The 26,545-nt window shown below is 42.0% G+C and overlaps 1 protein-coding gene across 2 annotated transcripts in view; it reads left to right on the forward strand.

The window, feature by feature from the left end:
* TSPAN5 (tetraspanin 5) overlaps positions 1-26,545 on the forward strand; it is a 205,086-nt gene that overhangs the window by 145,968 nt on the left and 32,573 nt on the right. The window contains exons 1-2 of one of the 2 annotated variants that reach the window (XM_064285524.1): positions 20,085-20,124; positions 20,215-20,335. In XM_064285524.1, coding sequence (XP_064141594.1) covers positions 20,324-20,335 — 12 coding nt within the window. In that variant the 5' untranslated portion in view covers positions 20,085-20,124; positions 20,215-20,323. Of the gene's footprint in view, positions 1-20,073; positions 20,125-20,214; positions 20,336-26,545 lie in introns of those variants that run through there. The other variant, XM_003410402.3, reaches the window with a different exon arrangement.

A 26,545-nucleotide genomic window follows, 5' to 3' on the forward strand; every position in this document is an offset into this window, starting at 1 on the left:
GAAACACTAGCCCCTCTTCTGTTAAACAATAACACGAAATGTCAAGAACTGCGGAGCCGCTGAGATTTTACCCTACTTGCCATCTGACAAGTTACCCTGCCATGGTTTCATGGGTTCTGGCAAAAGACGCAAGACTCCTGCGTCAGAAACAGAGGACTTTTTTAATCACAGCAATAACAATAGCCCGAGTATCAGCATTTTTGTTCTCTTTTCCTGAGCCTGAGTTCCCATAGGATGATGCAAAGAGGGCCAGGTGACACCTATATACATAGTGGGTTATGTTATAGGAGAGGAATCCTGAGTTTAGGGAGCCTGAATCTTTTATAATGGTTAGTAAACCTGCTTGACCCTTTTTCTCTGATGGGAAACACTGTATCTTCCAGTGCTATTTGGCATACAAATTCCCTTTAAAAAAACGGTTCATGATAAAGGACTTACTTCTAATTCCAATCAGTTCCTCACTCATAAGATATACTGAAACATGAGAGAACTGTCTCCCAACACAAAGTGCAGGCAGTCTCCGGGTTACAAACATTCAACTTAAGGACAACTCATACTTGCTCTACTTGCCCTTTAATATTACGTAAATTATGCCATCTAGTTGATTCTGACTACTCACAGCGAGCCTATAGGACAGAGTAGAACCGCTCCATAGAGTTGCCAAGGAGCGCCTGGTGGATTCGAACTGCCGACTGTTTAGTTAGCAGCTGTAGCACTTAACCACTATACCATCAGAGTTTCTTTCTTGCACTAAAGTAAGGCTAAATAAGAACTGTGTGCACCTTTTCCAACTTACCTACAAATTCAGCTTGAAGATACAGTTAGGAACGTAACCCAGGGACTTCTGTACTCTGGAAACAGACACCAAATAAAGCACAGATTTCGAGACTGACTAATCTGCACTGATTTTGAAGGGCAACATATGTGTCCGATGATTTAACCAGTAGTTACAGCATATATCTTACTCTGTTATTTTAAAAGATGGGAAAAAAAAATGTGATGTTTTAATTACATCAAGTAACTATATAGAAATCAAATGATATATTACATTGGGCAAATCTGCTGCAAAACACCTCTCAAAAGTATGAAAACCAAGATGTCACTTTGAGGACTGAAGTATGCCTGACCCAAGCAATGGTATTTTTAATCACCTCATATGCATGTGAAAGCTGGACAATGAATAAAGAAGACCAAAGAAGAATTGATGCTTTTGAATTATAGTGTTAGCAAAGGATAATGAATATACCATGGACTTCCAGAAGAATGAACAAACCTGTCTTGGAAGAAGTACAGCCAGAATGCTCCTTAGAAGTAAGGATGGTGAGAGTTCATCTCATGTGCTTTGGACTTGTTATCAGGGGGACCAGTACCTAGAGAAGGACATCATGCTTAGTAAAGTAGAGGGTCAGCAGAGGAAGACCCTCAAAGAGATGGATTGACACAGTGGCTGCAACAATGGGCTCAAACATAGCAAGGACCATGAGGATGGCACAGGACCAGGCAGTGTTTCATTCTGTTGTACATAGTATCATTATGAGTCGGAACCAACTAAGTGGCAGTTCCTCTCCTATATAAGAATATTACCAGCCATCATAGAGGTGACCTCAGTTCAGTCCTGAGTTCTTTTTTGGTAGTTGCCATCCCTCTCAGCAAGTCTTGAGTCTTTCCCAGTCACAAAAGAGGGGATTGTCAGATGGTGCTGGAGTCAGGGACTAGGTTGAAGTAAGGAGAAGTTGCTTTCTTTAATGCCTTTTTCTTGCTCTGTTTTAATCTCAATTTGATTGAACAGAAGTGATCCCCACTGTTTCAGCCCGTTTGCTCAGGAGAACCAGCCCCTTAATCTCTCTAACTTAATGCATAATTGTAGGTGAAGCACTATCCCTCAATAGGCTGTGGTGACACCTCTCTTTTCTGGTTTCCTGCTGCCTGTCTTTCTCAGTCTCCAAGTCCCCCTCTGTGCACTTCCGCGTAACTCTTAGTGTTCTCCAGGATAATGCCTTGGGCTCTTCTCTACATAGGCCTTAACTATCTAGCACTTTTGGAGCATTTTCTACATGCCAAACACTTTGCAAAGTAAGCACACTACATGGGTATCTAATCCTCCCAGTGACCCTATCAGATATGTACTACTCATCTCTGTATTTTGTAGAGGAGGAAATGAAGGGCTGACAGGTTAAGTTACTTGTCCCAGGCCACACAAGTAGTAAATAGTAAAGCCTGGATTCTAACTTAAGTTTGATTCCGAAGCCACCTTACTGTCCAGCCTCCTGGCCCTTGTGTATGTGGCAGGACGTTTCCATCTGAATATCCGACATTAATCTTAGTGGTAACATGAATATACCATGGACTTCCAGAAGAATGAACATATCTGTCTTAGAAAAAATACTGCCAGAATGATTTTTGGAAGCACGGATGGCAAGGCTTCATCTCATGTACTTTGGATGTGTTATCAGGAGGGACCAGTCCTTGAAGAAGGAACACTAAAACTGAACAGAAAAACTAATCTTTCTCCTAAAATCTTCCACTTCCAGCATTCCTAACTTTGTCAATGGCATCACTGCCTACCAGGTTGCTAAAACTAAAAACCTGAGAATTTTCTTAGATTTCTTTCTTTTTCTCATCTTCAACAACTATTTCACTCATATACTCAACAAATACTTATTTAGGACCTACTGTGAGCCACATAAGCTTTGGGGACACAGAGTGAACTTAACAGACAAAAACCCTGGTCCTGTAGAGCTTTGATCTCATAATAATTAATATCCTTATTTTACAGATTTGGAAACTGAGGAATAGGTTAAGTGATTTTCCTAAGGTCATATGCTTAGTATTCAGACTCAGGCATGGTGAAGGGCACATGATCTTAACCTTCTGCTTCCTGTCACCAACTCTCATAGAGTTTCCACCGTAATATTCTCTTCTGTCTTCAAGCCACTGCAAGTGCCTCTGCCTTGATTTTGGCCGTTGCCGTTCTCCCCTGGATTACTGCAGTAGCTTTCCAACTTGTCTCACTGCCTGCAGGCTGGCCTCGCTTCAATTCACTCTCCATAGTGTACTGGAATGATTTTTCCAAAATGCAGATCAGATCCTATCCCTGTTTGCTGAAAATCCTCGTTGGCTTCCCATAGCTTGGTGGTACCTTGATGCCTACAACATGTACAGCTCCAGGTGATAAGGCTCCTGCTTACTCCTCTAGTCCAGGGGCTCTCAAACTTTATCATGCATCAGAATCACCAGAAGGGCTCGTTAGAACTTGTTGGGCCCTGTCCCCAGAGTTTCTGATTCCAGAGGTCTGAGGCTGCCTGAGTATTTGCATTTCTGACAAGTTCCCCACAATGCTGCTCATGGTGGTACAGAAACCACACTGTGAGAAGCACTACCCACCTGATGTGGTGCCTGGCTGTCTGCACTGCAGCCACTGTAACCGCTTGTGGGTTCCTAAGGGGACGTGCTGTTTTACCCTTTGATCCTGTCGCTTACGCAGTATCCTCTGCAGGAGATGGTCTTTCTCTCACCTTCCCTTTAAAATACAGTTCAAGATCTAGGAAGCTACCTCTGACCCCACAGTGATCCCACAGCCTCACCTTTGTGTTTCTATGGCAACCCATGTGTGTCTTGGGGAAGGGACTGTTCCCTGTGCTTGAATTGTGGTTTTACATGTTTTCCCTCACCCACTGCGCCCAGACTGTTAGCTGTTTAAGAAGAGAGATCATCTGTTGCATAACTTCTATATCCTGGCCCTAGCACAGTGCCAGTGTATTTTGAAGATATTCATTAAACGAATTGAGTTATATAATCCTACTTGTACATTAAAAAAATTAATCTCATATTGAATTTTATTTGCATTAACCCTTAAATCTTGCTTAAGATTTTTTTTAATGTTCTTAAAATATTTCGATACAAAAACAGTGTACATCTGAGAGTATTAAACTTTCAAAGATGCCATTAGCATGAGCTGCCCTGCTTGGCTGTTTAACAAAATCAGCAGGAGCTTCTTCCCACAAAGGCTAATGTTTATAGATAACTTACTTCTCATGCTGTGGTTTCAATGACTTGAGTTATCCCTCAGACCTCCTCAGGCTTCAGAACATCTCTGTGGTATGTTTTCAGCCTTGGTTTTATCTAATCAGAGAGTTACAGATGGACTAGCCCAGGCAGTGTAAGCCTGCCTTTTACCGAGACAAGCAAAGGTCTGTGGGCTGTAAACTTGCAGGCTCTGTGCTTCCATCCAAAAGTGGATAGCTTAATCCTTCACATTCCTTTCTACGTGCCTGCTTTGCCTGTGTAATTTCCAAGAAGAATATAGGTTTTACTGCCTGCATAGCACTTTCCTTTTCTCTCCCTTTCCATCACAACTTCCTAGTTCTTGGAAAATATTAAGCCCCAAGACTCTAACAAAGGAGTTTCCAAAGAAGGTTGTCTCTGGATTGTAGACATTGATTCAAGGTGCACCCTGGCCTTCTCCCAGTGTAGTACAAGTTCAAAGGAAAATGGGGGAAGAGAGAACTCCAGCCCAAAATGTTTGGGTACCACCAAAGAGGCCTCTCCTGTACTACTCCTCACCCCCAGCTTCCTTCCCAGGGTCTGCTGTGCAGTACTACTTCTGTAACCATTTCTTGGATTCCAGCTATATCATTCTGTTTAAAGAATTCAACAAGCAGGCAGGGTTCGCTTCTTTCCTGCAGGTGGAAGTGTGGCTGAATTAGGCATTCCTTCACACACCAAGTAACAACAGCTTACCCGGTTGTTCAAAACAACTGGTATTTCTACTCCGTTATTTGGAAAGTAACAATGCACTTTGCAAGACCATTATTAGCCCCTGGAGCCCCGTAGTTCTCAAGCCTGTTTTTCATGTTTTTTAGTTAACAATGAGTTTGTCACAGGAGTAGAGCATGAAGGACATTAATCTAGTCTCTTATTTATGTCTTAGGACCCTTTTGGTTGCAAGTAACAGAAACCCCCCAAAGTAGCTTGAGCTAAAATGGGGGAGTGGTACTTATAATAGGAACCCAGGGGTATTGCATAGAACCCAGGATCAGGAAGTACAGGTTGACCTCCTGGAAATAAGGAGCAGGAAGTGGTTCAGGAACAGAAGTTACTCTTGTTCTGTCTTCTGCTTTCTCTATCTGCATACTCCCTCACTCTCCCCAGAACACACACCCTCCTACTATATTCTCTAAAAATCACTGTGTCTGATTCCAGCTTCCTGGGAAAGAGAGACTCTGGCTCAGCCTACCATTTAATGGATTGGCTCTTCCTGAGTCACATGTCTGACCTCAGCCCAATCTTCTGTCTAGGGAGGATAGAGTGGAGATTGGGCTGTCCTTTACAAACAAGGCTTCAGGGGCCCACCCTCGAGGGTGGGGGTCAGCTTTCAGAAAGGGAGAGTGTAAATTGAGAAACTACCCCAAACAATATTATTTACAATTTATATCTTACCTTCATCCAAAAGGATTCAGTACAGAAATGGGTATAATGAGACAAAAACCCATCCACATAGGATATAATACAAAAACAAGGTGTGATGATAAGTTTCGGGAGAGAGAAGACATATCAAGAAGCCCCGGCTGGGGAGATCAGCACAATTGGACTAAACCAAAAGCAAAGAAGTTGCCTGAGTAAACTGAATGCTTCAAAGGCCAGCGTAGCAGGGGCCGGGGTCTGGGGACCATGGTTTCAGGGGACATCTAAGTTAGTTGGCATAATCAAATCTATTAAGAAAACATTCTGCATCCCACTTTGAAGAGTGGCATGTGGGGTCTTAAACGCTAGCAAGCAGCCATCTAAGATGCATCAATTGGTCTCAACCCACCTAGATCAAAGGAGAATGGAGAACACCAAGGACACAAGGTGATTACGGGCGCAAGAGACAGAAAGGGCCACATGAACCAGAGACTACATCATCCTGAGACTAGAAGAACTAGATGGTGCCCGGCTATAACCGATGACTGCCCTGACAGGGAACACAACAGAGAACCCCTGAGGGAGCAGGAGAGCAGTGGGATGCAGACCCCAGATTCTCATAAGACCAGACTTAATGATCTAACTGAGACTAGAAGGACCCAGGTGGTCATGGCCCCCAGACCTTCTGTTTGCCCAGGACAGGAACCATTCCCGAAGCCAACTCTTCAGACATGGATTGGACTGGATAATGGGTTGGAGAGGGATGCTGGTGAGGAGTAAGCTTCTTGGATCAGGTGGACACTTGAGACTATGTTGGCATCTCCTTCCTGGAGGAGAGATGAGAGGGTGGAGGGGGTTAGAAGCTGACGAAATGGACACAAAAAGAGAGAGTGGAGGGAGAGAGCGGGCTGTCTCATTAGGGGGAGAGTCATTGGGAGTGTGTAGCAAAGTGTATATGGGTTTTTGTGTGAGAGACTGACTTGATTCGTAAACTTTCACTTAAAGCACAATAAAAATTATTAACAACAACAAAAAAAAAGCCCTGTCTGAGGAGAAACCTATTTTAACGCAGGATTTCAAATTTAGTGGATTTTTAAGTTTTGGGGCTAATCACATCCAGAATTTATGACCCAACATGCTAAGGTAAGAAATAGAAATGTTTTTAAATTTAACTTAATTTCAGCATTCTGACTAAAGTTTATTAGTAAATGAACAGGAATATTGGAGACACTGATTGTGGGAGGATGCTTAAGCTGATATCACGGGAGAGAGAGAATTAATTGGAGGGCAGGAGCTGCTGCCCCCTTTAAATGGCCACACACTCTCACAGTCCCCATTACTCCTGTTGTCTGACCCCTGGCCACTTCACTCCTTTACAGTCATGTGTGTGTGTGTGCACGCGTGTGTCAAATAAGGATACCTGCAGTAAGTGGTACAGAAGTCCAGAAGAGAGTACCTCTCAGCAGTGTGAACTGGGGTGTTTTCTTATACTTGGGGGAGACAGGACTTGAGCAGGATTTATATTGACCAGTTGTAGGTCTAGGGAGAGAGGTAGAGAAGTATATGAGGAAGAGGGAGAGAACTAATATGGATGAAGTACCAACTCTACCAGGCACTCAATGGGCTCCTTGAATCTCAGTTTTCACATGATCACATTGATCCTCACACCTGCATTGATGGGGACACGGGGCCTTGAGGACATCAGGAAACTCCCAGTGATGCTTTTTTGCTCAGAGGAGAAGCCACAATCCTCACCCTGTCCTTCGAAGCCCCACACAGCCTGGCTCTTGTTACCCCTGTCCTGTGTACGTCAGCCACTCCCTGGGTTGTTCCTCAGACAGGCTTAGTGCCTTTGCTAGGCTGTTCACTTTGCCTAGAACACTGTTCCCCCGACATAGCCCATTAACTCTTTTACCTCCTTCATGTTTTTGCTTATGAGTAGCTTTCTTGATAAAGAGCCCTGGTGATGCAACAGCTAAGTGCTCAATTGTTAAGTGAAAGGTTGGTGATTCCAACCACCCAGTGGCTCCAAGAGAGAAAGACGTGGCCGTCTGCTCCTGTAAAGATTTCATAACCCATTGTCGTCGAGTTGATTTCAACTCATAATGACCCCATGGTACAGAGTAGAATTGCCCCACAGGATTTCCAAGGCTATAATCTCTATAGAAGCAGACTGCCACAGCTCTCTCCCGAGGAAGAGCTAGTGGGTTCTAAACACCAGTCTTTTGGTTAGCAGCCAAGTACTCCAGTAAAGAATGCAGCCTAGAAAACCCTATGGGGCAGTTCTACTCTGTCTTATAGGGTCGTTATGAGTTGAAAATTGACTCAGCAGCACCCAACAACAACCGCTTTCTTCATGAGACTTACCTTGTTCATACTTTTAACATTGCAGCACTCTCCCACACCTCCTTGTACTTCCAGTCCCATATTTTGCTGCTCTCTTTTTTCATAGCACTTGTCACCTTCTACAAACCCATGTAATCTATTTATTTGTGTTTATTTTGTTGCACAAGAGTATGGATTTTTTTTTCTCTTTCCTTATTTTTTTTTAATTGGACTTTAGATGAAGGTTTACAGAACTAGTTTCTCATTAAACAATTAATACACATATTGTTTTGTGACATTGGTTGCCAACCCCATTACATGTCAACACTCTCCCCTTCTCGACCTTGGGTTCCCTAGTACCAGCTTTCCTGTCCCCTCCTGCCTTCTCGTCTTTGCCCCTGGGCTGGTGTGCCCATTTAGTCTCTTTTTGTTTTATGGGCCTGTCTAATCATTGGCTGAAGGGTGAACCTCAGGAGTGACTTCATTACTGAGCTAAAGGTGTGTCCAGGGACCATACTCTCGGAGTTTCCCTAGCCTCTATTAGACCGATCTTTTTTTGTGTGTGTATGAGTTAGAATTTTGTTCTACATTTTTCTCCGGCTCTGTCCGGGACCCTCTATTGTGATCTCTGTCAGAGCAGTTGGTGGTGGTAGCCAGGCACCATCTAGTTGTGCCGGACTCAATCTGGTGGATGCTGTGGTAGCTGTGGTCCATTGGTCCTTTGGACTAATCTTGCCCTTGTGTTTTTGGTTTTCTTCATTCTCCCTTGCTCCAGAAAGGGTGAGACCAGTGGAGTATCTTAGATGGCTGCTCACAAGCTTTTAAGACCCCAGACAAAGAGCAACGATTTTTGTCTGTTTTGTTTCTTGATTTATCCAAAGCCCCTAGATGTCTACTTGGTACATAGTGAATACTCGCTACGTATGGTTCGAATGATTTAAGACCCTTTCCTAAGATCTCAAAGCCATGAAGCTCTGGAGCCAGAGTGCAGCAGGCAGGCTGTGCTCAGGCCGCACTGAGGAAGCCATTCAAGCTGAAGTGAAGTGAGAGACGTTGACGCTGGCACAAATGAACGTCCTGTTTACAAGTTTGGGTTTTATCTGTCACACCATCTTATTATCATAAGGATTCCTGACAGTCCGAATGTACAGATATTTGTCTCCCCGGCGCAAAGTCACACAGGGACCTGGTGGCAAAATTGACATTGACTTTCTGTGTATTGAATTTTCCACCAGCCCACACATACTCCTTTGGCATGGCGAGAATTATACTGAGAGACATTTTATTCCTGATAGTAAAACCCTCCTCTGTAAAACCAAACACAGTTGCCTTCGAGTCAGTTCGACTCATGGCAACCCCATATGTGTCAGAATAGAACTATGCTGATCGGTTTTTTTTGTTTTATTGTTGTAAAATTATATATAATACAACACAAGTCAACATTTTTCACACATACGGTTTAGTAACATCAATTACATTATTCATGTTGTGTAACCATCAGCAATAATCTTTGCCAGATTTTCCATCACCATAAACAAAAACTCATGACTTCCTAAACAATGGCTCCCCGTTTCCCCTCGTGGGGCTGATTTTTTCTGGAAGTACATCACCCTTTGGTTAGCAGCCCAGTGTGTTAACCATTTGCACCACTCAGGGACTCCTTGTTCTATGAAGATGCTTTTTTTTTTCTCCCTAAGTATTCAGTACACTGTGTGGCCTGCTCTACCCTGCCCGCCCCGACCAGAACGGGAGTGCTGTGCAGACCAAAGTGTCAGAAGGTGTCTAATAAAAAGTACATGTGTTGCAGCATTAGGAAAAGACGTCTTTCCTAATGCCATTTTGTCTCTTTCCTCCCTTCTGTGACAAGCATTTTGAACGATCTCTCTTGTTTATTCAGGCAGAGCTTAATTTTTTTTAAAAAACTTCATCAGAGCGCTAGCCACCCCCCCCCCCCGCCCTGTTGTTATTTAGGGTAATATTTTTGAGGCTGTCATTCAGGTGAGAACACTGACGTGGTTTTTGTTTTCCTCTCTCATGTTTACCTTGCTGCATTGTTATTTTGAGTCTGGTCAGGGAAGCTGGACAGATGCTGCTGACGTAATTGCTATTTTTTAAGCAAAGAAGGTTGGAAGTGCGAGTTGCCTGTGGACTTAGATGTACACCATATACATCACTGTTTGCTTTTTATTAATAAGTAGCTGAGGGGACTAATGGATTTTTAAATAATTTATTTTTAAAAAGTACACAAGTTTAAAGTTGCTTCAAAGAGAATTCAGAAATTCAGATAGCAGCCAAAATAACCTATAAAAGAAAAGCGTCCTTCAGAAATGCTGCTGGATCTTAAGCTGGTTATGAAGTTGGCACCCGAGAGCTATTTCTGTCAGAAGGGACATATGATGGAATTTTGAAGAGCCACGGTCCCCGTGTAGAAGATGCCAGAAACATATGCAATATTCTTAACACCTCCTTCTCCTTCACCCTCACCCCTCCCCATATCCAGTCATCACTGAAAATGTCAATTTTACTTCTAAATGGTTCTCAATATCATTCACTTCTCCACAATATTGCCATCTAAGATATCATCAGGCCTTGCCAGGATGACTACGGTTGCCTCTTTTTTTGTCCCCATACACCCACTCTGGACTCCATCTAATCTTTTCTGCACCCTGGGCATCATTTTTGTGAAACCCGTATGTGATAATGGGCCACCTGCCCACCCCACCCCTGACTATGACACACTCTTTAGTGACTTCTTATCACTCTTAGAGTAATGACTGGATTTCTTAACATGGCTTTGAAAGGCCCTTCACAGGTTGGTCCATGTTGCATCTCTAATTGCAAGCCCCACAGGCCTGTCCCCCCGGCCCCCCGCCCCGCCCCATTCTCTGTGCTCTTGCTACACCAGTCTTTAGACTGGCCTTTAGACTGTTTCTCTTGTCCTTTTTATCTCACCACAGGGCCTTTATACATTCTCGTCCCTATTCCTGAAACACTTTTCCCTCCTTCCTTTGCCCATTAACTTCTCATCCTCCGAACCCAGATTATACATGCTTCATTTAAGGAAGCTTTCCCTAGACACTGTCTGGGTCAAATCCCTGTCTTATAGGCTCTCTTGGTCTGCATAACTTTTCCTTTATAGCACCATCAGGGCCGTTTTATCTTTTTCCCTGTGATTATTTGATGAAAGTCTATCTCTGTACAGGACTGTAAGCTCATTGGGAGCAGGAACTGTATTTTCTAATCTCCATATCTCCCAGGAGAATGTAAGTGTCTGGCCCTGGTGGCATAGTGGTTAAGAGCTATGGCTGCTAACCTAAAGGTCAACAGTTTGAATCCACCAGGCACTCCTTAAAAACCCTATGGGGCAGTTCTACTCTGTCCTATAGGGTCCGTATGAGTTGGAATCAACTCAACGGCAATGTGTTTGGTTTTTGGCACAAAGTAGCAACTCAAAAATATTGGTCGAAGATTGAATAGATGAATGATGGCTTCTTCAAGTACCCATTTTTGTACCATTTGGAATGGGGAGCTGTTCCATTACCAAGATGTTGAGGCCAAACGCAGCCAGATGAAGGAAGTGATCTTCCACTGATAGGCATTAGAGGATGGGGGGCAGGTGTGGCCCTCTCGGCAGAGATGCCCTGTCACCCTAGTCACATCCTAGGGCCATTTTCCTTTCCAGGTTTCCCTAAATATCAGCTCTGCTGGCTCTTATTCTGCCATCCCAGGCAGGCTTTCATCAGTGTGGCACTGTCAGTATCAACCTAGAGCCTTTCTTACTCTCCCAACCAGGAAAATGTACCTGTGACTAACTCCAGTGAACCCAGTGCCATTGAGTCGATTCCGACTCATAGCGACTCTGTAGCACAGAGTACTAGAACACCTAAAAATTAAAGGAGAAATTCTGAGTCTTAGGGAAAGAGTTTCACACTTCTCTAGCCCTGGTTTGGCTCCCTGGACAGACATTTTCTGACCTTAGAAAGGTGCTATAATAGTTGTGAGTCTGGCCAGAGGTGTCAGTTTTCCTGAGCAACCCAGCTTAGCCACCTATGTGATCTTGGGAGGATTACTTAAATTTTTAAGTCTCAGTTTTCTTATTGATAAAATGGGGATAATAATAATACTGTAAGCACCCTCAACTGGACCAATAAGCAACATCATGATAAACAGAGGAAATATTGAAGTTGGAAAGTATTTCATTTTATTTGGATCCGCAATCAACGCCCATGGAAGCAGCAGTCAAGACATCAAATGACATATTCCGTTGGGCAGATCCGCTGCAAAAGACCACCCTAAAGTGTTAAAAAGCAGAAGTGCCACTTTGGGGACTAAGGTGTGCCCGATCCAAGCCATGGTGTTTTCAGTCACCTCATATGCACACGAAAGCTGGATGATGAATAAGGAAGACCGAAAAAGAATTGACACCTTCGAATTAAAGTGTTAGTAAAGAATGTTGAATATACCCTGGACTGCCTAAAGAATGGACAGATCTGTCTTGGAAGAAGTACAGCCACAATGCTTATTGGAAGCAAGGATGGCAAGACCTCATCTTACATACTTTAGACATCTTATCAGGAGGGACCATTCCCTAGGGAAGTACATTATGCTTGGTAAAGTAGAGGGTCATCGAAACAGAGGGAGACCCTCAACCAAATGGATTGATACAGTGACTGCAACAATGAGCTCAAATATAGCAACGATTGTGAAGATAGCGTAGGACCCAGTGTTTCGTTCAGTTGTACATAGGGTCACTATGAGTTGAAACCGACTCAACGGCATCTAACAACAAGAAGCTCTCCAAAAAAAACTATAATGTGAGTCACCTTTGTAATTTAAAATTTCCAGTAGCTGTATTTAAAAAGATTAAAAAAAAAAATTTTTTTTAAAAAGATAAGAACAGACAAAATTAATTTTAGTACTATATTTCATTTAACCCAATATATTGAAGATATTATCATTTCAACATGTAATCAGTAATAAAACAATTATTAATGAGATAGTTTACATTTTATTTGTATTGTTGTTGGATGCCGTTATGTTGATTCTGACTCACAGCAACCCCATGTGACAGATTAGAACTGCTCCATAGATTTTCTTAGCTGTAATCTTTACTGGAGCAGATTGCTAGCAAGGTCTTTCTCCCACAGAGCTGCTGGGTGAGTTTGAACCACCAGCCTTCCTGTTAGCAACCAAATGCTTAACCGTTGTGCCATCAGAGCTCCTTTTGTTCATACTAAGTCTTCCACATCCAGTGTCTCTTTTACACTTACAGCACAGGTCAGGTTGAACTAGGCACACGTCAAGTACTCAATTGAGCTAGTGGCTGCTGTGCTTAGTGCTTTGTATGCATTGTCTGTCTTAAGCCTCAAAACAGTTTTTTTTTTTTTTTAATTAACTTTATGGCCTTTCTAAGAAATATAAACATGAAGCTTAGAGTTTAAGTAACGTTGCTCAAAGGCACACAGCTTCTAAGTGGAGGAGCAGAGATTTGAACCATGATGAGTCTAACGTTAAAGTAAATGTTGTTAGGTGCTGTTGAGTCGATTCCAGCTCATAGTGACCCTATGTACAACAGGAACAAAATACTGCCCAGTCCTGTGCCGTCCTCACAATCTTTGTTATGCTTGAGCCCATTGTTGCAGCTACTGTGTCAGTCCATCTCGTTAAGGGTCTTGGTTTTTTTCACTGACCCTCTACTTTACCAAGCATAATGTCCTTGTCCAGGGACTGGTCCTTCCTGATGAGATGTTCAAAGTACGTCAGGCGAGGTTTTGCCATTCTTGCTTCTAATGAGCCTTCTGGCTGTACTTCTTCCAAGACAGATTTGTTCATTCTTCTGGCAGTCTATGGTATAGTCAATATTCTTCAGCAGCACCATAATTCAAAGGTTCAGTTCTTCTTACGGTCTTTATTATTCATTGTCCATGTTTCACATGCGTATGAGGCAATTAAAAATACCATGGCTTGGGTGAGGCGCACATTAGTCCTCAAAGTGACATCTTTGCTTTTTAACACTTTAAAGAGGTGTTTTGCAGCAGATTTGCCCAATGCAATACATTGTCTGATTTCTTGACTGCTACATCCATGGGTGTTGATTGTGGATCCAGGTACAATGAAATCCTTGGCAACTTCAGTTTTTTCTCCGTTTATCATGATGTTGTTTATTGGTCCAGTTGTGAGGATTTTTTGTTTTCTTTATGTTGAAGTGCAATCCATACTGAAGGCTGTAGTCTTTGATCATCATCAGCAAGTGCTTCAAGTCCTCTTCACTTTCAGCAAGCAAAGTTGTGTCATCAGCATATCGCAGGTTGTTACTGCATCTTACTTTTATCCTGATGCCATGTTCTTCTTCATGTAGTCCAGCTTCTCAGATTGAGTAAGTGTGGTGAAAGGATACAACTCTGATGCACACCTTTCCTGACTTTACACCACACAATATCCCCTTGTTGTATTCAAACAACTGCTTCTTGGTTTAAGTACAGGTTCTTCATGAGCACAATTAAGTGTTCTGGAATTCCTATTTTTCATAATGTTATCTGTAATTTGCTATAATTCACACAGTCAAATGCCACGGCATAGTCAATAAACCACAGGCAGACATCTTTCTGGTATCTTCTGCTTTCAGCCAGGATCCATCTGACATCAGCAACAGTATTCCTCGTTTCGCATTCTCTTCTGAATATGGCTTGAACTTCTGGCAGTTTCCTGTCGATGTACTGCTGCAGTCGCTTTTGAATGATCTTCACCAAAATTTTACTTGTGTGTGATATCAGTGATATTGTTCAACAAATTCCTCATTCTGTTGGATCACCTTTCTTTGGAATGGGCACAACTATGGATCTCTTTCAATCGGTTGGCCAAGAAGCTGTCTTCCAAATTTCTTGACATAGATGAGTTGAGCATCTCCAGTGCTGCATCCATTTGTTGAAATATCTCATTTGGTATTTGGTCAGTTCCTGGAGCCTTGTTTTTCACCATTCCCTTCAGTGCAGCTTGGACTTTTTCATTCAATACCATCGATTCTTGATCATATGCTACCTCCTAAAATGGTTGAACATCGACCAATTCTTTTTGGTATTCCCTCCATCTTCTTTTGATGCTTCCTGTGTCGTTCAGCATTTTCCCCATAAAATCCTTCAAAATTGCAACTCAAGGCTTGGATTTTTTCTTCAGTTGTTTCAGCTTGAGAAATGCTGAGCATGTTCTTCCCTTTTGGTTTTTTATCTCCAGGTCTTTGCATATTTCATTAGAATACTTTACTTTGTCGTCTTGAGCTGCACTTTGAAATCTTCTGTTCAGCTCTTTGACTTTATCTTTTCTTCCATTCACTTTTGCTACTCTGTGTTCAAGAGCAAGTTTCAGAGCACCTTCTGACATCCATTTTGATTTTTTTCTTTCTTTCCTGTCTTTTTAATACCTCTTGCTTTATGTATGATGTCCTTGATGTCATTCCACACCTAGTCTGGTCTTCAGTCATTAGTTTTGAATACATCAAGTCTATTCTTGAGATGGTCCAAATTCAGTTGGGATATACTAAAGGTTGTATGTTGTCTGTTGTGGACTTACTCTAATTTTCTTCAGTTTCAGCATATGAACAATTGATGGTTTGTGACGCAGGCAGCCACTGGTGTTGTTCTGTCTGATGATATTGAGCTGTTCCATCATCTCTTTCCTCAGATGTAGTCGATTTGATTCCTGTGTATTCTATCTGGTGAGGTCTGCGTTTATAGTCACCTGTTTCATTTCTGTCACCAGGGGCATATTTTCCTGCTACTGATCCTTCCTCTTGTTTCCAACTTTTGCATTCCAGTCACCAAGCAATGCATCTTGATAGCATGTTTGATCAGTTACAAACTGCAGAAGTTTTCCCATGGGGGAAAGGGAATGAGAATTTGCCATCAAAGTAAATAGTTACTGATAAATTGCCGTTTACCCCCCATGGGACTGAAAGTTGAGGCAATCAGGTTAGAATTATATGAGATATAATCAAGGCATCGTATATGCCTCCCCCAGCAAGGGTGCCTTAATTGAGCTAGTGGCTGGACAGTGCTGTTCTAGCTAATTTGTCTAAAACACAATACCTAGCTCATACTGAGCATTCAACAAATATTGGCAAAATTATTGTTATTAATTTTGAAACATCAAAATTTGGATAGATAAACATTTGCACTGCCTGCATAAATTGCCATATGGGAAGATGTGTCCAATTTTTTTCCCCCCTTTTCCAAAGAATAAAGAGTTGGCTCTAAATGTTCTCAGCTATTTCCTGTACGTTGGCCTCTGTGGATTTCAGAATGAGGTCATTCTGGTGGTTTACAGTCTTCTTTTCTTGGGGAGGTGAGGAAGGGGAAAACCGAATGTGCCGCAAGTGTTGCATGCCTGGCTCTGCTTTTTGGCTCTTCTCTGTTTAATTATTTGGAACTGGAACAACTTGATTTTAAAACAAAACATATGGGCTGAGAGTGATTGGGAGGACATTAGCTAGTGATATAGCACAGAAGGTATGTATGAAGTTGAACCCACCGGCCCTACACCACTTACTTGTTTAGGTATTGAGTATTTGCCTTCAAACTCAGTGTTCTTTTTCCAAATTCTTAAAGTCTCTTTTGGAAAGTGACAGTTAGAGGGAGAAATTTTGGAGGAAGTACGTACAGGAAATTTTCTCTGAGTTTTCTTTAAATTCATCCTTTTTCCTCCCTACTCTTTGTGTAAAAGCATTGGTTTCAAATCTGTTCATATGGTTTGTGAAAGTTTTTTTTTTTTACGTGTCCAGAAGAGAGAAGAGAACTTTACTCAAAGAGGAGAAAGCAAACCCATCATTGAATGTCTCTGTCCTTCTGCTTGACTCCAGTGCCAACACCAGCAGGAGGAATTTCTGTTCAATAATCAGTTCTTACATGAAGGCAGCATTTTCATCTCTTTTATCCCCTCAACTCCTTTGCTCGCTGGGGGAGACATATATGATGCCCTGATCATATCTCATATAATTGTAACCTGAATGCTTCAACTTTCTGTCCCGTGGAGGGAAAATAGGAATTTACCAGCGACTGTTGGAGCCCTGGTGACGCAGTGGTTAAGAGCTCAGTTGCTAACCAAAAGGTCAGCAGTTCGAATCCACCAGCCACTCCTGTGAGGCAGTTCTCCTCTGTCCTATAGGGTCGCTATGAGTCGGAACCAACTCAATGGCAACTTTTTTTGTTTTTATTTTTAATTTATTTTGATGGTTCAAATCTCTGCTCTGCTGATTAGAAGCTGTGTGCCTGTGAGCAAGTTACTTAAACTCTCTAAGCCTCATTTCATGTTTCCTAAAAATGACATAATATTCAAAAAAATTGTTGTGAGGCCTAACCCTTTTATGACCCATGTATACAACCTACTTTTTCCAGCACTCAGATTCTTTGGGAGTGTACTTTTACCACTGAAAGTATTTACTGCCCCCCAATGGGGGCTTATGTAATGGCGAAAGGTGAAAGAAACCTTAAGCAAAATAGCTGGGGTATGAGGCTTGCAAGTGAGGTAGTACAACCAGGAAATGTGATTCAGTAAAAATTTTGTCTCTTTTGGCATCCGTACCCCTAGGTAACCCTTGTAAGCATGCCTATAGTTTCCTATGTGATAGTTAAGGAGGCCTGGTAGGTTTTGTTTTGTGTCCTATTTGGAAAACAGGGGTTCCCCGTGTAACCTAAGGAAGGCATCATAAAAAAATTCAGCAACCAAGATCTGGAGTTAATATGGGCTGCCACTAATTATGGGGTTTGATGCCGTGTGTGTGAAGCTGAAACCTTAACTCTATGCTCCATGCTTTCTAGGTCTGATGGGATCCTCTGTTCATTTGTCAGCTCTTACCTATTGTTCATAAAATACCTGTTGCTGTCGAATCAATTCCAATTCATAGCGACCCTATAGCACAGAGTAGAACTACGCCATAGGGTTTCATAGAACCTATAAATATGAAGGTGGTATCCTGAATTATTTTAATACTGCAGAGACCCAAGTACCCAAGTACCTAATCGCTAACGTTAAGTCATTTGGGGGGCTGGTTCATTTGTTGTCTTGAATCTGAACTGTAACATGAAACAGCATTCCGACTAGGGCAATAGAGGGACTGCCCCACAGTTTTTCTTTTGGGGTGTTGAAAACAAAAACAAAAAATCTTTCTAAACAGTTTTCACACCAGTAACCGTCAAGTTGCCGTCAAGTTGATTCCGACTCATAGTGACCCCATGTATGTCAGACTAGAACTGTCCCCTGTAACATTTTCAAGGTTGATTTTTTGGAAGTAGATCGCCATGGCTTTCACCTGAGATGCATCTGGGTGAACTTGAACCTCCAACCTTTTGGTTAGCAGCTGAGCACATTAACCGTTTGCCACCCAGAGACTCCACTTTTCACACAGCTCCCCCATAAGGGCAAAGGAAGGAAGAAAAGGGTCTTCATTTTTTTGTCGTCAAGAATACACTGAATCTTTTCTGTATAAAAATCCAAACCCACTGCCATCGAGTTGATTCTGATTCATCGCAACCCTCTAAAAAAATTTTTTTTTTTTTTTTTATAGGACACAGTAAAATTGCCCCATAGGGTTTCCAAGGCTGTAAATCTTTACAGAAACAGACTGCCACAACTTTTTTCTGCAGAGCAGCTGGTGGGTTCTAACTGCCAACCTTTCAGTTAGCAGCTGAGCGCTTTAATCACTGTGCCACCGGAATCCCTCTTTTCTGTATTGGGGGTCAGAAAGTATTGCATACTATCTTACTACAGTGTTAGGTAATTGTTGCAAGCTTTGGGACAATTATCTGGAAAGTATACTTTCAAAAGCACCACTACATTTTTCTTTTTGTTCTTTCTTTTTTCATTGCCTTCTTTCCCCTCTGCTCCTGCTCTTTTCCCAGTCCCATTTGGATTTATTAGCCACTGCCTGCAAAGTGTCAGTAACCCCCTGCCGTGAATGGTGAAGACCTCCCCAGGTGGACAGTTCTCAGATTTCCCTAAAACTGTAAAGAATAACCATGCTCACTGTTGTTTTCTCTGGGCGCCCCTCTCAGTGGACAGCCTTCCTGACATTTAACTTAATCAAGATGCTAGTAAGATAAACAGTGTGTGCTGCTACCGTCCACTGAAAGTGCTTGTCAACCTGCCCACTCTCCTTTCTCATCAGTGTTTGGAAAGGAAATGCCAAGTTGCTACTGATAATAAAAAGAAGGAATAAGATGTCTCTTTCCTCATGGCCAATTACTGCCAGTGCTGATCATTGAGCTCTTAGTGGGTGGACAGCTTTGTACAATGTGTCATCAAGTCTTTGACACCCCAATTATAAGACACACTCTTATTTTAGGTACAATCAAGGAAAGAAAGAAAAAAAAGCCACCAATTAAACCATGAGGTACCATGGATTTTGAGACACATTCCAATTTCAGAGATGTTAAAATGTGGGGAAAAATGTGTATCTTAGAGCAGATGAAATACAAGGAGAACTGATTAAAATGGGAAGTTCTCTGGGGTACCAGCTGACTGCCCTCCTTACCCTTCCCAGTACTCAAAGAAGCTAATCGACAGAACTATGAGATACTTGAAGATGTACTATATGCCCCCTCTGCGTGGAGACTCAGTGCTTCTTTGTCTTCTTCTTTAACTCAGTCCCTCGTGTTACTTGTGTAGTCCATGTTGTACATGAGGTGTTGGAATGGAGCTAAAACCAGGAAGAGTTGTGGAAGCCCTCTGAACTGCAATCTAAGTAATTTAGGTTTCTGAAAAACAGAAGAATCTAGGAATTTTGTTTGGGTTTATTGGATTTGATAAGATTCATGTTACATTTGAAGAAGTGTTAATGAGCTTGTTGAGGGACATTGGGGACTTCTTCATGCCCTCTTTGACCTGGTGCATTTTTAATGGCATGATGATGAGAAGAGAATCACCAGCCTTGGGGTTCTGTGCTCTTCTAGGTCCTTGCCTCTGGTTACCCATTTTCTAGTGAGCAGCAGGCTCAGATTCATGGGGACACTCTCTCTTCTCTCTCCCAACCCCCCCCCAAAAAAAACCCCAAAAGGCAGCATTAAATGTTATTGATGACTTTCATTTTGCTCAAGATTCTACCTAATTATTATTCTTCATAATCTGAATGACTTCTCAGCACCTAAGTGTTTCCAATCCTTCTTAATAGCTTAATAATTTTAGGCAAGTGAATTATGGTTATTTCTTTTCCTGATGAAGACTGTTATTCAGAATTTAGAGAAAGCTATTTCCTAGCCAGGTAAAATGACAAAAATATTGACTGAAAACTTTCTTATTTGTTGAGTGAAGACATGGTGTTTACCCTTCCTCTTACGCTGCTTTTTTTGTTTATTTCAGCTTTTGGGAATAGCATTTCTTGGAATTGGACTGTGGGCATGGAATGAAAAGGTAAGTTGAATATAATAAAAACACACACATTTTGCTTGTTAGAGGCTACAATCACATACATTGTTTCATTTTCCCCTTTGATAACTGCAGGGTATAAAAAAACATGACTGTAATAAGAGAAAGTGTTCTTGGAAGATAATGTCCTACTCTCAAAGATTGTTTAGGATTGGAGCCTCAGTTGATCACTGCATCAATACACATGCAAAACAGAGTATGTATTGGAATTTTATCAGTTAGCCAGAGATACACATTCCAATGGGGACATTTCCTTACTCTGGCACAATATTTTCAGTTCTGTGTAGAAATACCTCTAAACCACCTGTAGCCTTTTTTTCTGTCTCATCTTTTTTTTTTTTTTTTTCTTTAAATATCCTTTGGAAGAATATCTAAGCCGTAAAAGTGACCTTTTTTTTTTTTTAATGTGCGCATGATGTGACCAACTGTTAGCATGTGATACGAAGGAAACTGGGCATCACTCGTGTGAATATCAGATAAACTCATCCTTAATGCTAAAGAATGTGACTGCTTGATTGCCGATTGCAAGTTCAAGAAGTATTCAGAATTTATGACCAAATATAGTATAGTAAAAGGAAAAATCTGGAGTTATGGAGTAGCGTGTTCTAGGTTACAATGAAGATACACTAAGTAACAAACTCATGACAACTCTGCCCTGTGTCCACTCTGCCATATTACTTCTCATCTGTGCCTTTTCATTTTTACTTTACCACTTCTCCTACTGAGGCCAAGCACTGGAATCCAAAAATGAACATGAGCTACTTTTTCTTCCTCCTTTGAAAGTGAAATAGTTTGCAGAAGTTTATCTTTCCTGGTATCTGGCTACACAGTAAAGCTTTATTATGTTCCACCTTGTGACAGTGAGGGAGTGTATGGATTGATTAAAAATTGTTGTAAACTGTGAGATTAGCTTAAATTTTCCCAGAAGACCATTCTCTCATCTCTCTGATATTTCCCTCTCTGAGCCTGACCACAGCGTTAAGCCAAGAGTTCCTTGGAAGCATTACACGTATCAAGAAAGGAGAGAAAAACTAAGAAGATCCAGGAAACAGAAGCCTCTCAGATGCCAGCAGGAATTTCCACAACCAAAACAGTTTTCACATAGACTCTATGAAACGAAACTCAAAGTAAATCCCGAGTTTTTAAAATGAACTACCCTGTATTTATTTTTAAAAAAAGCTTTTACAGAATGTAAAATGTTTTATAGAAAAAAAGCCACTTTCCAGCAACCAGAGTAATGTTCTGAGACTGGGCAGTGATTATATACCAAGTGAGACAAATTAAAGTCTCAAAATAGAGATAATCTTATCTCCAGAAACTTCTCTGTTGAATACTGGTCTTCTTTTTTATTATGATTAGCTTCTGCCACAATCCTTTTGTAAGCTTGGAGATTTGTATTGGTGGAATCTCAGAAATTCCACTTTTACAAGCTCTCTTGTTGGTTAAATTGCCAGATAACACAGCTTTTTGTAAATCCTTTCATAAGAGTCCATTTCTATCTGCCTTGAACAGATGCTGGAAAGCATTAAATGATCTAATTGTCTATTTGAGCAATGAACAGACAATTGGTTGTTTTGAAGTTTTTTTCTTTTTATGAAATATAATTATCTTTTTGTTTCATCAGTTGCCCCAAATGTCTCGTTTCTGATAAAATTGCAAACTTCTAGAACTGGCAATGTCACACAGATATCAGAGAAAGAGGGTGATGCTGTCTTTAGGGAGAGATGAAATAGCAGTCCGTTCTTTGACAGGGGCACTCTCAGCAAATAGAAGGTTTCTCCTGAAAGCTGAAGTTAGTTACTTGTCCAAGGTCACCCAGTGCCTGTGTAGCAAGCAGACCTCCATGAGCAGGATCCAAGTGGAGGCAGCAGAGGGGAGAGAACATGTTCAGTCTTGCATTTATTCGTCCAACAACCGGTTTGGTAATACTGGCCACATGTCAGGAACTGGGATGGGCCCTGGACATTCAGGAGTGAATGATGCAGAGCCCCTGTCCTCATAGAGCTTGTATTCTAATGAGGGGAGCTGGCAACTAGCAGTTATCCAGCCAAGTGCATGCATCCAGGTAGAAGGGTAAAGTGTAGGGTAAGGGCTAGCTAGAGAGTGATGGGAAAAAGGGGCTTTTTAGACAGAGTAGTTGGGAACTACTGAGGAGGTGGCATTTGAACAGAGACCTGGGTGTTGTAAGAGTAATCCACAGAGCACTGAGGGAAGAGCATTCCAGGAAGAGAGAATAGCAAGTATGGGGAGCCTGAGGCAGGGATTTGGTGATTCTAAGAAGCAGCAAAAAAGCTAGTATAGCTGGAAGAGAGAGAACAAGGACAAGAAGAGGTAAGGGATGCAGTGATAGAGGCAGGCAGAGGGCAGACCAGGCAGGGTGGTCCTTACATGACATGGGCTGGAGTCCCTTCACCATCTTGGTTGTGCTCCCCTGACCTCCTTGTAGTGTGTTCTTTGTACCATTGAGTGGGTGCTTACTGTGGATTAAATTATGTCCCCCAGAATATGTGTTGGAATCCTAACTCCTATACCTGTGGGTGTAATCTTGTTTGGAAATAAGGTTTTCTTTGTTAATTAGATTATACCTAAGCAGGGTGGGTTCTAAACCTAATCACTTCTGAGTTATAAAAACAGCAGATTAGACACAGAGACACACACAGGGGAAGGCAGATGCCATGCAAAGATTGCCCAGGGAACCAAGGAATGCCTGGAGCTACCAACAAGGAAGCAATCAACATGACAAAGACCTTGATTTGGACTTTCAGCCTCAAGAACTATGAGAAAATAAATTGTTCTTTAAAGCACCAACTTGCAGCATTTCCATTACAACACCAGTAGGTAACTAAGACAGTTGCTTTATGGACTGTGATAAGTATGGCTGGGCTATACTGCTTCTCCGCTCATCTATTGTCAGTGCTGCTGGAGATCCCACTGTTGATCACTGAGCCCACAGTTCACAGAGGGTCTTGGTTGAAGACTCAGATACTAAGCTGTGTTTAGCTCATCCACTTCATGTCTGGCTGATTTTCAGAGTCAAATACATGATTCCACATTAACTCAGTTATAGTTCACCCCACCTCTCCACCTGCTGAGATTATCTGAGCCTGAAGCTTTCAGCCAGCACATTCCCCCCTCTACTCATCTTGGTTTCAGCTGCACATCTTGAACACCCTCCTCCCTCAGTTTCTTCTAAATCACCTGTGCTACCTGGGGAAATTCTGATTCAGTAATTCTGCAATAGAGGCTGGGATGCTCTATTTTGACAAGCTTCTAGGTTGTTTTGATCCAATCAAGTGTAGCTATCACTAATAAATGCCACTGATATGTTGAACAGGCGAGGACAGAGCCCAGTGACATGTCACTAGAAATTTCCTTTGGGGTTGACACTCATTCACTTATGTGTGCCCTTGGGTGTCATCAGTCAAGCAGCTTCTAATCCATCTCCTTGTCATTGCATCAGACTATTTTTCTGCATCTTGTCTTTGTAGAGGTACCGATAGACTATATCCTATTCTTTTCTCTGGTTAAGTAGCCAAGACACTTAGCTGAACTCAATAATTTCTTATTGAACCTCTGTGGGGTCCTGGTGCACATCACTTTCTCATTTAGGTCCCTTATCTGTTAGGCAAGGCCTAAAGCTTGCTTCATCACTCCTCCCTTTTTGAAACACTTTCCTCACTTGGCTTCCAGGATATCACACACCTTTGGTTTTCCTACTTCATAGGCTATGCCTTCTCAGACTCCTTTCTTCGTTCTGCCTCACCTCTGACCTCTAAATTTTGGAGAGCCCAAGGCTCTGTCCCCAGACCTCTTCTTTATCTTCCCTCATACCTGAGGAGGTCTTATCTAGGCATGGGGCTTTAAACACTATCTATCACTGATGACTTCCAAATTCATATCTTTGGACGAGACCTCATCTGAACTCCAGTCTTATATAGCCAGTAGCCTACACATCTTCATCGAGATGACTAATGGGCCTCTGAAACTTAACACATCCAAAACAACACAATACTGATTCTGCCTCAGGCCTGCTCTTCCCAATTGCAGTAAACAAGAACTTCACCCTTGCATTTGCTCAGGTATCCTTAATGGCCTTCTTTCTTTTCTTCTCATACCACATGCAGTCCATCAGCGCATACTGTCAGCTCTACCTTGAAACTACTGTATATTGAAAATCTGATTATGTTACCAATTGTCAATCTGACACAAAGGGCCCTTGTCTTTTCCCGAGTAAGAATACATGTGAAAAACAAACTTTATCTTCAGCAAGCTTTATTTTGCTTGTGTCAAGCAAAAGGAGTCAGCGGGGATCTAAGCCTCTCCAAAAGACTGACTCAAAAAGGGAAGCAAGGCTAGGGTTTCTATGGGTTCAGTGGAGACAATAGAGTAATGAATATTTAGTGGGCTTAAAAAAAAAAAAAAATTTTTTTTTTTTCTTTCAAGGGGTGGGTACTCCTCAGAATGGTGGAGTATGCTAATTAGATTGCACAGGCATCTGGAATCTAAGATGGAACCCGCTGATATTCAAGATGGCGTCCTCTCAGCAGCCTTGGCATCCCTCATTATGGGATATAGCGCAAGCGCACTTGATCTTCGGCGCTACATTGCCGTCATTGGAGGGCTAAGGAAGGTTAAACAGCAGTCACACTTTGTTCTTCCATGCATGTGGAACCTGTAAAGGAGGAGGGGACTAGAAAAACATTAAGAAGGAGATAGTAATTTATGGGTTATTTCAGTCTTATCTCATGCTGACAGGGTGGGTTTCTGTTTACCCAACTTCTAGATGGTAATCTTTTAACACCTCTTTTTTTTTTGTTCAGCTGCCTATATGTCTCAATTACTTCTCACCACTGCCACTGTTACACCCTGGTCTAAGCCGCCACCACATCTTGCCTGCATTCGTGCAGAAGCCTTCTAATTATATTTCCCTGCCGCTGCTCTTTCACCCCACCCCCACCCCAGGCCCATCTCAGTGCAGCAGCCAGAGTAATCCTTTTAAAATGTAAGACAGATCCTGTCACTTCTCTGCTGCAGACCCCCAAAGGACTTATTCAGATTAAATGCTGTATATCATGCCCCGTTACCTCTGTCCCAACATGCCTAGGTGGCGCAAATGGCTTTCCACTCTACTGCTTACCTCAAGGTTGGTGATTTGAACCCACTCTGCAGTTCCGTGGAAGAAACAGTCTGGGGATCTGCTTTTGTAAAAATTACGGCCAAGAAAACCCTATGGAGCAGTTCTACTGTAACATGTGAGGTTGCCATGAGTTGGAGTGTACTTGGTAACTAACAACAACAGTGACATTACCTCTGTGACTTTCTGTCTCCTACTGTGCTGTAGCCCCCTGGTCACCTTTCCATTCTTCCAATATCCCAGGCATGCTGTCCTCTCAGGGCTTCGGCGCTTGCTCATCTTCTGCCTGGTACACTCCCCCAGATGTCCACATTGACGCTTTCTTTTATTTCCAGGTCGAGGTCACCTTTGTTGATAGGCCTTCCTGGGTTATTGAAAGTAGCACCCTCACCCTGCACCCAGCGCTTCCTTCCCCCTTCCCTACATTCTTTCCTCCTAGGACTTACCGCTTATGGTCTAACAAGTAGTCTCTCTTTCTCCTCTAGAAAATAAATTCTGTGAACACAGAAAACTTTTTTTTTTTTTACTGTTGAATTCCAGAACCTTGAACATTAACTGGCACATATAGGTGCTCAAGAAATATTGTTTGTATCAAAGGGAATGAGCAAATGAATGAAGAAAGCATTTTTTTAGACCCTGGCTATTTTGTTAAGAGCTACGGCTGCTAACCAAAAGGTTGGCAGTTCGATTCCACCATGCACTCCTTGGAAACCTTATGGGGCAGTTCTACTCTGTCCTATAGGGTCTCTGTGAGTCAGAATCGACTTGATGGCAAACAGTTTGGTTTTTAACAGTTCTACTCTGTCTTGTAGGGTCACTATGAGTCGGAATCTACTTAACGGCAATGGGTTTGGTTTTTGGTTCGGCTGTTTTGTGGCCTGTATCATTCAGTTCTAGATGCCAGAGTCACTTCAGATCTCTAGTAGCAATTCTTACAGCATAAAAGGAGGTAAATTACATAGCAGCTTCTGATGTCTGGTTTGATGGTACAGTGTTAGACACAGCAAATCTATAAATTCTAGATATTGGTACAGAAAACAACCACAATTTCTTTCATAAAACTGGAAATCTATATATGATTCATTTCATGGGAAAATTTAGGGTACTTTTCCTTTTCCTTGGTAGAGTTATTTTCCATTTTGCCCAACTTTGTGCTTATTACTCTGTTTATGTGGGAGCAAGAGGGAGAGTGATATAATACAAGTGAAAGTGTTGCTGGCAGAGTTGTGGGGGGCATGGAGGAGGACACTGCTTTTCAGAGTAGGAAAAATG

This window comes from Loxodonta africana, chromosome 5 (assembly GCF_030014295.1).
Source record: "Loxodonta africana isolate mLoxAfr1 chromosome 5, mLoxAfr1.hap2, whole genome shotgun sequence".
NCBI lineage: Eukaryota > Metazoa > Chordata > Mammalia > Proboscidea > Elephantidae > Loxodonta > Loxodonta africana.